The sequence below is a fragment of the Mercenaria mercenaria genome, chromosome 2, assembly GCF_021730395.1.
Source record: "Mercenaria mercenaria strain notata chromosome 2, MADL_Memer_1, whole genome shotgun sequence".
Lineage (NCBI taxonomy): Eukaryota > Metazoa > Mollusca > Bivalvia > Venerida > Veneridae > Mercenaria > Mercenaria mercenaria.
The window spans coordinates 18,400,350-18,415,576 of NC_069362.1; the positions used below are offsets into that span (position 1 = coordinate 18,400,350).

General features: G+C 36.1%; 1 protein-coding gene across 5 annotated transcripts in view; it reads left to right on the forward strand.

The window, feature by feature from the left end:
* LOC123563411 (mutS protein homolog 4-like) overlaps positions 1-15,227 on the forward strand; it is a 48,934-nt gene that overhangs the window by 4,493 nt on the left and 29,214 nt on the right. For all 5 annotated transcript variants that reach the window (XR_006688812.2, XM_045356194.2, XM_045356197.2 and 2 more), the window contains 9 exons: positions 2,073-2,329; positions 2,735-2,883; positions 3,320-3,443; positions 4,471-4,537; positions 4,970-5,091; positions 5,344-5,487; positions 10,627-10,898; positions 11,163-11,282; positions 11,624-11,636. Coding sequence is in view for 4 of the 5 variants with exons in the window: in XM_045356194.2 (XP_045212129.2) it covers positions 2,073-2,329; positions 2,735-2,883; positions 3,320-3,443; positions 4,471-4,537; positions 4,970-5,091; positions 5,344-5,487; positions 10,627-10,898; positions 11,163-11,282; positions 11,624-11,636 (1,268 nt within the window). In the remaining variant the exon portion in view is untranslated. The remainder of the gene's footprint in view (positions 1-2,072; positions 2,330-2,734; positions 2,884-3,319; positions 3,444-4,470; positions 4,538-4,969; positions 5,092-5,343; positions 5,488-10,626; positions 10,899-11,162; positions 11,283-11,623; positions 11,637-15,227) is intronic.

The following is a 15,227-nucleotide window of genomic DNA, read 5'->3' on the forward strand; positions in this document are numbered from 1 at the left end:
AATGAGAAGAATTAATAGCTCTCACTGTTATTTGAATACTCTTAAGCAAAACACCATTCTATCATGTTTTATAAAGGCTTTAATGCTCATTATGTTAACTCATTAAGGCCTCACCAAATTAAAAAATTGTTCATCGGATTTGTCGCTCGTATATTTTCAGAACGTTTTTAGCTAATTGCGCTCGCCCCATTGGAAAAAATCAATCAAAAATTTTTTGGTGCGCATTTTTTTACGGGCATAAAAGTGTATAAATGCCAGGGTTTTCCCTCGGGTTTTTTATTTGGGAGTCCATGGACTCCCATGGCTGCTAATTTAAGGGTCCCTAATAATTTTTGGGGGTCCACAAATTATTGATCTCGAAAATGGACATTATTTCTAAAAAAAATTTATCCTAAAACCGAATGAACTTGTATCTTTTTAATTTAGATAGCAGCTGATTCAGTATTTCGGAATGGTATCTTTCAAAATGGCATGAGCTTCTCAATTCAGACTGATAACAAAAGGTGTGACAGTCTTTTTGTTATGATCAAATAGCCAGTAATTACCGGCAATTAAGTGTCAACTCGTGTCAATTATGTTGTTCACAGTTTGATCTTAGTTAAAGATAATACTCGATCCTTAATAAGTATCATAATTTTTGTGATTTAGTAATATTTTTTTATCAAAATACTTTAAATTTATATGAAATTAATTTTGTTTAATAGAAAAATAAACCATTCGATCTTTTACGGAACGTAATGGCAGTCTTAGATTTTAGCGGTGTCAGTTAGCACGGAGAGTAGTTTCCCTTTACCAAAATGGCGAACATCGGTAACAAAACTTGTTTTGAAGATGGAAAATCGTCTATACCTGTGTATAATGAGCACCCACGATTCGGGGATGGTCCCGGTGGTAAAAAACTGTGCATTTTACATGGGTATCTGCGCAAAGGAAGCTTCAGTGCAAAGGAGTTTCGTGACCGATTTTGCGGGTCCAGTGGACGCAGAGGCACTACAAAATGCGAGTCCAAAGCAGTCAAAGCGCGTCAGGGACGCAGAAAACCTGCGTCCGGGAAAACCCTGAAATGCTTATATAATTCCAGTCCTAGATTGTTCTCAGATGGATTTTAATCAAAATAAATACATACTACGCACACATCGTCTATAATAGATCATAACACTTATATTTAATTGCATTAAAGTTGTTTCCCCTTGATGCAGTTACGCCATTTTCTTCAAATGTCTACCAAATTACATGCTACAAAAATTGATTTATTTCATTGAAAAGTGGATGAAGAAAAGCATACTAATTTATTTGATAACATCAATCTACATTATTTTGGTAAGGGTAAATACTTATTGATGCATGTCACTTATCTTTTTTCTGTTTTTTTTTTTGTCCAAATGATCAGCATTTGCATACGAAAGTTGGTGGGGTAAGGAATTTACATTATCACAGCAGTTTCGCCACAAGAGTACACAGCATGTATGCAGCAGGAGTACACAGCATGTACGCCGCAGGACTCGGGCCAGGAGTACACAGCATGTACGCAGCAGGAGTACACAGCATGTACGTCGCAGGGGTAGTACACCGCAGGCTCATTTGCATGTGAAAAGTGTATGTGCCGTGTACATGCTGCGTACTATTTCCCGCATACTAAATTCCTCCAGCGTACATCCTGTGTACTATGTAGTCCACAGCATGTACGCAGCAAGTAGTACACAGCATGTACGTCGCAGGGGTAGTACACCGCAGGCTCATTTGCATGTCAAAAGTGTACTACAAACGTACTATCGGTGTATGTGCGGTGTATATCCTGCGTACTATTTAAAGCCCTTGATTTCAGTACACATCATGTACGCATCATATACGCTGTATGTACACAGCAAGAGTACGCAGCAGGCCTTTTTCTTCTGTAAGGGAGGTCAGTGTTGTATCGGTACAATTTAGATATATATATAAAAAGCTTCTTCTGTAAGATATTGAGCATGACTATTCTGATATATTGTGATTTTTGGATAACTATGACAATTTTGCTGTCCAAACTGGTTTATTTTAATAAAATACAACTTGCAAATTTACAATTTCTGCAGGTTAAGTTCTAGTTCATCTTCCAAACGTCCAAGATACAATGCTGGGAATTCTAGTACTGGTAGTTCTGTATCATCATCTTCAACACCTAATGTGAGATCCTCTACATCCAGAACCTCTAACCCTGGATCATCAACCAGAACTCCTCGTGGGTTTTCATCATCAGGAAGGACACCTGGGTCTCGGAGGACTCCCTATACAGGCTCCAGTATGACTCCAGGTGCTACTCCAGCTAGAATTGACAGATCAGCTCTTGTAGGTAAGTTTTTATGTACACTTGTAAACTCGGAAACAAATTATGAAATATATACAGAAGGCAAGAATGAAAAACTGTTTTATGTAATCAAACATACAAAAATAACTTTACAACAGTTCCGTAGTAAGACTCAAAATTCAGCTTCCAGAAATGCTTCCATCATTCTTAGATTTAGTATTTTAAATACATTTAAATTCAAAGATTTTATTCATCAAGTCTTAGAGAAATTTTCACTTCAGTGTATGCAACTTTTGAAACTCTGCAAAACTCAAACAGTTCAAGTTTTGATTAATACTGATAGTATTTTTTTTTGACGTGATCAGAAAAGTACAAAAACGTACCACCCCAAAATTGATAGATCTACAAAGGTGAGTGTTTCTAGTCTTGTTTGTGGTTCCTCATTGACAGCTATAGTCGAAGGAAGGGGACTTGCAAGAGGGGAGATAGGTATGGCAACATTGGATTTAAAGAGACCTGAACTAGTGCTGTCCCAGTTCTCGGACATGTTAACATATGTAAAAACCATCACAAAACTGCAGATTATTCACCCCTTAGAGGTATATTTTTCCAGTTAGATTTATTTTAGTATATTTGTACGAAAACTTAAACAGATTTTACTGACTCGCTGTACATGTTTTAATATGCTATCTACTGTATACTTTACCATTTGATACTTGGCAAACCGTCGTTAATGTAAACATTTCATTAAAAGCAGTTATACATTCATAGTATCAAATTTATGTTCTATTGTGTTAAAAAAAAATCAGTAAAGAATATGACAGAGTGAAGGAAATAGGAAGAGTTTCATATACTTTAGTATTTGGATATTTCTTATTGATCAAACCTGTTCAGAGGATCAAACTACATAGTTCTGGAAATAGATCTATGTTTTAAGGAAAGCTGTTCCTGGATTTGAACAGTATTACAACTTCAAGAGCTATGTGTTAGAGTAGGATGAATCTGTTTCTTGTTATAATGTTTAATATTTTACAGATCATTTTACCCAGCACTGCCTGTGAGTCTGGTACTATGACAAATCTGTCGAAATTTATCACTGATCAGTTTCATAATACGAGTATTTCTACTGTTCAAAGGAAATACTTCAATGAAACAAAAGGTTTGTCCATACTGTATGTTATTTTTATGCCCCCGAAGGGAGGCATATATATAGTTTTTGAACCGTCAGTCTGTCGGTCTGTCCGCAATTTTCGTGTCCGGTCCATATCTTTGTCATCGATGGATGGATTTTCAAATAACTTGGCATGAATGTGTACCACAGTAAGACGACGTGTCGCGCGCAAGACCCAGGTCCGTAGCTCAAAGGTCAAGGTCACACTTAGACGTTAAAGGATAGTGCATTGATGGGCGTGTCCGGTCCATATCTTTGTCATCGATGGATGGATTTTCAAATAACTTGGCATGAATGTGAACCACAGTAAGACGACGTGTCGCGCGCAAGACCCAGGTCCGTAGCTCAAAGGTCAAGGTCACACTTAGACGTTAAAGGATAGTGCATTGATGGGCGTGTCCGGTCCATATCTTTGTCATCCATGGATGGATTTTCAAATAACTTGGCATGAATGTGTACCACAGTAAGACGACGTGTCGTGCGCAAGACCCAGGTCTGTAGCTCAAAGGTCAAGGTCACACTTAGACGTTAAAGGATAGTGCATTGATGGGCGTGTCCGGTCCATATCTTTGTCATCCATGGATGGATTTTCAAATAACTTGGCATGAATGTGTACCACAGTAAGACGACGTGTCGCGTGCAAGACCCAGGTCCGTAGCTCAAAGGTCCTAAACTCTAACATCGGCCATAACTATTCATTCAAAGTGCCATCGGGGGCATGTGTCATCCTATGGAGACAGCTCTTGTTTTTGTGACTTAAGCTGTTGGTTGCAATTGTACAGCTAACATACTTCGGGTAATGCACTATCAGCCATTTTTCTTGAAACTTATATGATTATACAAAAAAACAAGTGATAAAGTTCTGTTAATACGAGAATTTCCTAGTCCACTGGGCAAATTTCTAGTATTTATAATTGAAAAATAACTTAAAGGAACGGTTAGAACAAGGCCATGTATGTAACATATGATTAGCAGTCACTAGGAGTAAGGTCATTAAAGAAATATTGTTTTTCAGGGCTATTGTATGTTAAACAGCTGTGTGTCCCTGAGTATAGCAGTGTAGAGCTTGAAGTTTCTTCAAAGTGAGCATTTCAGCAGTTATTATAGTTAAATGTCTCCATTGAAAATCACTCAACATTCTCAATTGTATTGTGTTACTTAAAATATTTCATGTAACATTTTCTGTTTCATTTGAAGTATCCTAGCAGTTACTGCTGTCTACAGGGATACTTTTAAATAATAAATACGTTTCTTCCTTGTTACCTATTGAAATTATCTGATTACATTTGAAGAATCCTTGCCTTGTCTCCAGAGTTTACATAAAAGAGTTAAATTCCATTATAACCTCAGTTCGCTCTGGATATAATCTAAAAGATATCAAAGATGGTAATTTACTGCTCCATCATAGATGTATAAAACATATACTTCTTTCTTCCCAGCTAAATCGTTAATGTAACGGCTTTAAAAGGTATTTGATTATTTGGTTTTACCTTCCACTTGAGATTATTTTTCAGATACTATTGCCTTGCAGCAGTAGCAGCATTGATGAAATATCTAGAGTTCATACAGAACACAATATATGCTCCTGCTTCACTCAAAATTGTCTTCAAGGGAAGTGAAAACACTACTATGATTGGTAAGCATTTATATAATACTATATGTATTTTCTATAATTTCATCATGACAGTCTATCTCATGTCTAGTAGAGGTTTGCTTAGCAAATTCAAATTTTCGATAGATTTATAAGTCAAACGAAATTTATTTTTTGCTTTTTAATCAGAAATCAGCTCTTGAAGTAGAATAAAAACGAGTAGTAGATATTTCTTTTGTAAATATGCATACTGTACTGCAGTGTAACATATATGACACAAAGATTTTCCACATCTAGATGTATCTACTGCCAAGAACTTAGAGCTGTTGCAGAACCAACGTGATCCTCACAGTGACCACACCCTGTATGGTATCTTAAACTATACAAAAACAGTTGCGGGAGCAAGATTGCTTAGATCTAACATTCTTCAACCACCTTCAGGTACCGGTCACACATTAAACCGGAATCCACCTAAAAACCGGAATACACCGGAATACACTTTGCATAACCGGAATACACCTGTATTTTTTAATTTAAAGGTATTTTTGAAGTGTTTTTGATATAATTCAGTCATATTTATCATAAATAATTAATATACGAAAGGAAAATAAAATACGTTCACGCAAAATAATTTTATACGAGATTGAAGTTTGGCATCCGTGCCGGAAATTTCCATTACCGAAATACACCCGTATTTCAATAATAAATGGTATTTTTGTAGGGGCTATTGCAGAAACATTCGGGTATAATATAAAATAATCAGTTTACAAAAGGAAAATGAAATACTTTAACGCAAAACGATTTTATACGAGATTGAAATTCGGCGAGCTTACGGAAATGTTGCACGCTTACGTCGCTCTGACTAGATACCGGAATGTTGATTATTGGAAATTATTTAATAGTTTCTTCACATTTCGTTTAAATAAAAATGAAAAAAAAAAGAAAATAATTTATGATAAAAAAATATCGATATTCAATTTATAAATGAATTATAGACAAAATACGGGTCATGACATTACCGCGCTGATCGGAAAGAGTTTAACATGATCGGAAAGGGCTTGTCATATGTTTATTATTTGAAATTATCAATTGTTTCTTCATATTTCATTTAACAAATAAAAGAGAAAATAAATTAAGAAGGGACTAATTGAATTATTTCCTCAGAATTAATCTGATAATTTAACATGTTTAAGAAGAAAATATATTTTGAAAAATCAGTTTTCAAAAGAATTATATCATGTTTAATATAATAAATATACAAACGTTTACTGCGTTCATTGCCATAAATGTATCAACACTTATTCAATGTTTTACTAAAACAGCGATGAATTGCAGATTTAATCATACGTAACATTGGCCGAATTTTTTTACGAGTTGACATTCCAGATACACCCAAAGAAGTATAAAATACTTAAAATTTATTTTTATAGCTCTTTGATACACCATAGAAGGCGCATTTATATATTAATGCATATTGCCCTTGGTATGATTTTCCAGGCGTGTAACGTAATTGTCACCAAATTATTTTTGTCTATTTAAATCAAACCCTTACAGAGAAAAAGGCTGTGGTACTCTTGCTTTGTAAATACAGCGTGTTATATGATGTGTACAATGATGTTTACTGAAACAAGAGCTTTAAATAGTACGCAAGGATAACACCGCACATACACGATAGAGTTGTAGTATCACATTTTGACATGCAAAGAGCTCTGCCGCGTACTACTTGCTACGGTACAGCTGTGATAATAGTACACAGGATTTGAATAAAAACGCTGGAGAATTTAGTATCGGGAAATAGTAAGCATGTACCGCAATACACTTTTCACATGCAATGGCTCGCGGTTTACTTACCCCGCGGCGTAATCTGTGTATTCCTTGAGGGCTACATGCTGGATCTTGTGGTATCAGTACGGTGATACTCTTACGCCGAGTCTGCGAGTAAATGCGGTACTCTGCGAACATGCTTGCTACTCTTGTGGCGAATACTGCATGTGATATGAAATTACTTTAACCCAACATTTCGTTATGCAAATGAGAAATCATTTGAAAAAAAAACGATAAAAATGAATTGATAGATCAATAAGGTATCTTACCCTACGAAAAGTATGTAGATGATGTTATCAATAAATTAGTTGCTTTCTTCATTCATTTTAATTGAAATAAATCAATTGTTTGTTGCATGTGATTTATGTTAAACATTTGAAGAGAAAATGGTGTAACGCATCTAATGGGAAACCAATTTAATGCAACTAAACACGAAAGAAAATGAAAAAGTTCTGGCGATATATGAGTTATATGAAACAAATTTCAAAGTTCTGCGTTCATGCATAAGTATCAATTATTCATTGTACAAGTCCAGTCATGGTAATTGCAGTACTCTTAAATTTCAAGTCTGGCTGCGTACTTGAGTGTACTAGTGACATTCCTGCTACATGAGTGTACTCTCGAAATAGTAGCGCTTGTACATGAAGGCGCATGCGTTGTATTAAATGTATCCCTTGGCGTATGATGTGTTCGCGGATACACAGAATACGCAGCATGTACGCCACAGAGGTTTTGTTTGTTAAGGGATATTATTGAATGAAGCATATTTCCTCGACGGCAGATTATTTTGACAACGAAAAGCTGTAAAAACATCTTTAACTTTCTTTGAATATTTTGATTGATACTATAGCAATCAGTGTCCACTCAACATGCTCAACTTGTTGATTGACAGGTGACACTCGAATAACATGCCTGTTGTTATTAACAATTATAAGGTACTTTTAACAGAATGATAAGCAATAAGATTTAAAAGTATATTTCATATTGGTTATTATTAAAGTTCAGTAAATAAAGAGTGGAGGAATATCATATTAGCATAAAAAGATATTTTGAAATAATTTGAACTCAAAAATTGAAACTTTAAAGAAATTTACCTACCTAAGTTGAAAGCTAACAAAATTATGGCGATTGTGGTTCATCCAAGAGTGCGCAAATTTCCCGTGCGCTCAACAAATTTTCAACCTCGTATAAAAACGTTTTGCGCGTTTTAATTTGCTTTTGTAAATTAATTATTCATTTTAGATATGATTTAATTCTGTCATAAACCCTAAAAATACGATTGATTTAAGAAATACGGGTGTATATTACAGAATTTTAGGACATGGAAATTCATTCACGAATGCGCAAATTTTCAGTGCGCACGCCGATTTTCAATCATGTACAAGACGTTAATATCCTTTCGAAAATTAATTATTTATGATGAATATGTTTGAATTCAGTCATAAACCACTTCAAAAATACCATTTGTTGAAGAAATACGGGTGTATTTCGGTTATGGTAATTTCACGAGCGGTCGCCAAATTTTAATCTCGTATAAATCGTTTTGTGTTAAGTATTTTATTTTCCTTTTGTAAACTTATTATTTATATTAAACACGAATGATTTCTGAAAAAAAAAAACACTACAAAATACCATTTATTAATAAAATACGGGTGTATTTCGGATATGCAAATTCGCAGCGTGCAACTCATATTCAATCTCATATAAAATCATTTTGGTGATGAACCAGTTTTTATTTTCCTTTCGTATGTTAATTATATATGATAAATATGATTGAATTATATCAAAAACACTTCAAAAATACCTTTAAATAAAAAAAAATACAGGTGTATTCCGGTTATGCAAAGTGTATTCCGGTGTATTCCGGTTTTTAGGTGGATTCCGCTTTAATGTGTGACCCTCAGGTACTGATACAAAAACATTTACATATAAATTATCTACAAACTTGGGGTAAAATTAGAAACAAAAGTGCTGCAATTTTTCTGAACTACACAGAATCCAGCAGATGGGTCAGTGATGTAGATATAGGCTCTTAGAAATTGTAAACATAATATAAATAAAACAAGACGCAGAAATACAAATGTCTCATAAGGTAACAAGAAATAGAACCTATCTTCAGCTAAAAAAGAAAAGGAATTTTCTAGCAGCCATGTGACAAAAGCAAAAGCCGTGCCTTAGGGATTATAATTTATATATGCAGTAAATCAGTACAGTAAGGACGACTGAAAGTTACTTAGGCCTTGCCTTCATAGATATAAAATTTACCTTAGCTATACAAATATATTTTACATTCTAGGTTTCAAGGACCCATGAATTAAGTATATTATTATGTCTCCCCCAGGAGACATATTGTTTTTGCCCTGTCCGTCCGTCCGTCCGTCACACTTCATTTCCGAGCAATAACTGGAGAACCATTTGACCTAGAACCTTCAAACTTTATAGGGTTGTAGGGCTGCTGGAGTAGACGACCCCTATTGTTTTTGGGGTCACTCCGTCAAAGGTCAAGGTCACAGGGGCCTGAACATTGAAAAACATTTCCGATCAATAACTAGAGAACCACTTGACCCAGAATGTTGAAACTTCATAGGATGATTGGTCATGAAGAGTAGATGACCCCTATTGATTTTGGGGTCACTCCGTCAAAGGTCAAGGTCACAGGGGCCTGAACATTGAAAACCATTTCCGATCAATAACTAGAGAACCGCTTGACCCAGAATGTTGAAACTTGATAGGATGATTGGTCATGAAGAGTAGATGACCCCTATTGATTTTGGGGTCACTCCGTCAAAGGTCAAGGTCACAGGGACCTGAACATGGAAAACCATTTCCGATCAATAACTAGAGAACCACTTGACCCAGAATGTTGAAACTTCATAGGATGATTGTACATGCAAAGTAGATGACCCCTATCGATTTAGGGGTCACTCCATTAAAGGTCAAGGTCACAGGGGCCTGAACATTGAAAACCATTTCCGGTCAGTAACTTGAGAACCACTTGACCCAGAATGATGAAACTTCATAGGATGATTGGTCATGCAGAGTAGATGACCCCTAACGATTTTGGGGTCACTCTGTTAAAGGTCAAGGCCACAGGGGCCTGAACATGGAAAACCATTTCCAATCAATAACTTGAGAACCTCTCGACCCAGAATGTTGAAACTTCATAGGATGATTGTTCATGCAGAGTAAATGACCCCTATTGTTTTTGGGATCACTCCGTTAAAGGTCAAGGTCACAGGGGCCTGAACATTGATAACCAGTTCCGATCAATAACTTGAGAACCACTTGACCCAGAATGTTAAAACTTCATAGGATGATTGAACATGCAGAGTAGATGACCCCTATTGGTTTTGGGGTCAGTCAATTAAAGGTCAAGGTCACAGTGGCCTGTTCATGTAAAATCATTTTTTGGAAATAATTTGAGAACCTCTTGACCTACAATGTTGAAACTTAATAGGATGATTGGACATGCAGAGTAGATGACCCCTATTTATTTTGAGGTCACTTGATCAAAGGTCAAGGTCACAGGAGCCTGAACAGTGACTTGAGAACCACTAGGCCAAGAGTGTTGAAATTTAGCGGGATGACTGGACATGCCAAGTAGATGGTCCCTATTGCAGCCAATCATCAGTGTCTCTTTGACTTTCGCTCCTGACCCCTATTGACTTCTTGCCTATAGGACTTTGCATTGGGGGAGACATGCGCTTTTTTACAAAAGCATTTTCTAGTTTTTCATTTTTTTCTTTCGTTTTCAAGATATAGATACCATCACCCTCAGACAAGATGCTGTATCAGAGCTAATTGAGAAGCCTGAAATATTCTACAATCTTGAGGCTGTAATTGGCCGATTTCTTGACATAGACCATCTACTGTCCTTGTGTGTACAAGTACAAAAACAGGAGAATGTGAAAACTGCAGAGAACAAGATAACTAATGTGATGTACTTGAAACATACCCTGGAGTTAGTGACACCTCTAAAAGAAGCCCTTGGGGATTGTGAAAACCCTCTACTCATGGCATCCTATAAGGTATGCAAGAAGTTGATATAATGTCTGAGTTATAATTTGGATGAGTTTAGGGACAGTGATAAAAGGCCTTTAACTGAGTAATGATATTGTCACTCAAATACACATGTTCATTTTTTGTGGTAAAAATGCATTTTAATGGGAACATGATTAGTTTACATTCTAGCTTAGATAGATTAGTAATACAGTTGGAAAGGAGAGTAATTTATAGAATAGATCTGGAGAAAGATTCTCTTCAGCATTGACAAGAAATGTTGCTTTTTGAAGGTTTTAGAAGACCCTAGATTTGTGTTGATGTTGGACAAAATAAACTGTATCATACATGAAGATGCCAGGTACCAGAAGGGAACACTCAATATGAGATCCCAGAAATGTTTTGCTGTAAAGGTTAGTGTCAATATTTGAGGGTAATTTCCTTTGTAGTGCCTTTTAATATAGGTTTTAAATGGTGGCAATGAATGGACCTTTTTTGTCATGGCATGTGTCTTTCTAACTATATTTGAGAATTAGCACTTGTAATGTCTGTAATAATAGTGAACATTGGAAGTAGACCTCTTGACAACAAAGAGACAAATGGGTAAAATGGCAGTAATTAAATGAATCTGTAGAAGACCTTGTAATGAGCCTAAATGTATTAAACATCTTGTATTTTTCTTTTACTAAAGATTTCAAGTGTTTTAACTGATTGTAGTGAGACTGTTTTTACTTAATACTATTTCTGATTCCAGCCAAACATGAATGGTATAACCTTGCTTTTATTGTACCCCCCCGACAACAAAGTTGTAAGTGGGGGTAAACTGGTTTCAGGTTGTCTGTCTTTCTGTCTGGCCGTCTGTCCGTAGACGCAATCTTGTGCGCACCATCTCTCCTTATCCCCTTGACAGAATTTAATGAAACTTCACACAAGTGATCAGTACCAACAGTAGTTGTGCATGGGGCATGTTAGGTTCTTTTAGAAAAAAAAATTGCAGAGTTATTGGACTTTGTTTTTTTTGTTACTATACTAAATACATAGACACAATCTTGTGCGCACCATCTCTCCTCATCCTCTTGACACAATTTAATGAAACTTCACACAAGTGATCAGTACCAACAGTAGTTGTACATGGGGCATGTTAGGTTCTTTTAGAAAAAAAATTTGCAGAGTTATGGGACTTTGTTTTTTTGTTACTATACTATATACATAGACACAATCTTATGCGCACCATCTCTCCTCATCCCCTTGACACAATTTAATGAAACTTCACACAAGTGATCAGTAACAACAGTAGTTGTGCATGGGGCATGTTAGGTTCTTTCAGAAAAAAAATATGCAGAGTTATGGGACTTTGTTTTTTTGTTACTATACTATATACATAGACACAATCTTGTGCGCACCATCTCTCCTCATCCCCTTGACACAATTTAATGAAACTTCACACAAGTGATCAGTAACAACAGTAGTTGTGCATGGGTCATGTTAGGTTCTTTCAGCGACAAAAATTGCAGAGTTATGGGACTTTGTTTCTTGTTAACATACTATATACATACAGTCTGCATATGCAATCTTGTGCGTGCCTAATCTACCAAACCCTTACACACAATTTAATGAAACTTCACACAAGTGATCAGTACCAACCCTAGTTGTGCATGGTGCATGTTACATTCTTTTAGATAAATATTCTGCATAGTTATGGGACTTTGTTTTTTGTTACTATACTGTATACATACAGTCTATATACATACAGTCCACATAATTATGCAAACTTGTATGCGTCAAATTGCAATGTACTGTGTCAGTGCATGTGGGGGGTACATTCATCACCTTTAGTGATAGCTCTAGTTGTACCCCCCGACAACAAAGTTGTAAGGGGGGGTATACTAGTTTCAGGTTGTCTGTCTGTCTGTCTGTCTGTCTGTCCGTCTGTCCGTAGACGCAATCTTGTGCGCACCATCTCTCCTCATCCCCTTGACACAATTTAATGAAACTTCACACAAATGATCAGTACCAACAGTAGTTGTGCATGGGGCATGTTAGGTTCTTTGAGAAAAAAAATTTGCAGAGTTATGGGACTTTGTTTTTTTGTTACCATACTATATACCGGTACATAGACACAATCTTGTGCACACTATCTCTCCTCATCCCCTTGACACAATTTAATGAAACTTCACACAAGTGATCAGTACCAACAGTAGTTGTGCATGGGGCATGTTAGGTTCTTTTAGAAAAAAAATTGCAGAGTTATGGGACTTTGTTTTTTTTGTTACTATACTATATACATAGACACAATCTTGTGCGCACCATCTCTCCTCATCCCCTTGACCCAATTTAATGAAACTTCACACAAGTGATCAGTACCAACAGTAGTTGTGCATGGGGCATGTTAGGTTCTAAAATTCAGTGACAAAAATTGCAGAGTTATGGGACTTTGTTTCTTGTTAACATACTATGTACATACAGTCTGCATATGCAATCTTGTGCGTGCCTAATCTACCAAACCCTTGCACACAATTTAATGAAACTTCACACAAGTGATCAGTACCAACCCTAGTTGTGCATGGTGCATGTTACATTCTTTTAGATAAATATTCTGCACAGTTTTGGGACTTTGTTTTTTGTTACTATACTGTATACATACAGTCTATTACATACAGTCCACATAATTATGCAATCTTGTGTGCGTCAAATTGCAATGTACTGTGTCAGTGCATGTGGGGGGTACATTCATCACCTTTAGTGATAGCTCTAGTTGTTTCTGTTTTAAAATTTTAACTATATGTTCAATATATGTTAACCTTTTTAAAGTTGTTGTTTACTGTTCAATAACATTGCCAAACCATGGCATGAGTACTTTTAAAAAATGTGTATTAATTGTGCATTTATTTCAAACTTTTGCATATTTATTATTCTGTTTGTCTTAACAAGAGCTAGTCTTAAGTTCAGTGCACATAATTGACTGAAGTAAATTTTGAGTATATCTGTTTATCACATGTTTGATGTCGTAGGAGTGTAATAAAACTATTACATAAATTTGATATTACACTAGTGTAATAAAGCTTTGACTTTGGCGCTTTATAGGAGACGTTGGTCGAATTTAGTTGGTCTATAATAGATACCCTTACAGAAGCAAGCCTCTGTGGCGTACATGCTGCATATTTGCTGTGTATATGCCGCGAACACAGTAGTACGCCAGAGGAGTACATTTTACATACACCGCATGCCGCGTACATGCCGCATACTATTTCGAAGAGTACACAGCATGTACGCAGGAGGTCACTAGTACACTTCAAGTACACAGCACAGACTCAGAAAATTTAAAGAGTACACTGTATGTACGCAGGAGGGACTTGTACAAGAAAATAGTACACTGCATGTACACCGCAGATACTTTGATATTTGTCCAGTACACTTCATATATGCGGGAAGGACTTGTACAATTTTTTTTGGCATTTATACTTAGTTTTTTTTTATAAGTTAAAGTCTGAAGTACACTTCATATACGCAGGAGGGACTTGTTCATTTTCTTTTGGTGTTTATACTTAGAATTTTTTTAGGTAAAAGTCTGAAGTACACTTCATGCAGGAAGGATTTGTACATTATTTTTTGGAAGCAAGAACTTGATTTTCGAGTAACTTTTATCTTAATAGCATAGAATAGTTCAGATTATTCTGAACAATGAAAATTTGCCAAACTATTTGCAATGTTCATTTGTGAAGCTTACATCTAAGTGATTTCTGAGCTGCACTTTGCATGCAATGTAAAGTAACATCTGTATATGCAATTATAATGAAAAATTGAGCAGTGAGCTGTGTCTTACCCATGCTCCTCAGCATTTATCGCAGATTTGCCATATGCTTTAAGTGCACTTGTTACTCTTAATGTCCAAAGTCAAATTATGGTGCATTTTAGGTCACTATTTAAAACTGTTAATTTTAAACTAAATATGGTATTTTTGAGCATTATGAATTTTGTTTGATTTAGAAAAGGCTGCACATGCACAGTAAAACCTGTTCACAGCAGTTTCGCCACGAGAGTACATAGCATGTACGCCACAGGAGTATACAGCATGTACGCCGCAGGGGTAGTACACCGTGTGAAAAGTGTATGTGCCGCGTACATGCTACGTACTATTTCTCCGGTGTACTTCCCGCGTACTAGATTCCTCCAGCATACATCCTGTGTACTATGTAGTCCACAGCATGTACGCAGCAAGTAGTACGCGGCATGTCAAAAGTGTACTACAGACGTACTATCAGTGTATGTGCGGTGTATATCCTGCGTACTATTTAAAGCCCTTGATTTCAGTACACATCATGTACGCGTCAAATACACTGTATGTACACAGCAAGAGT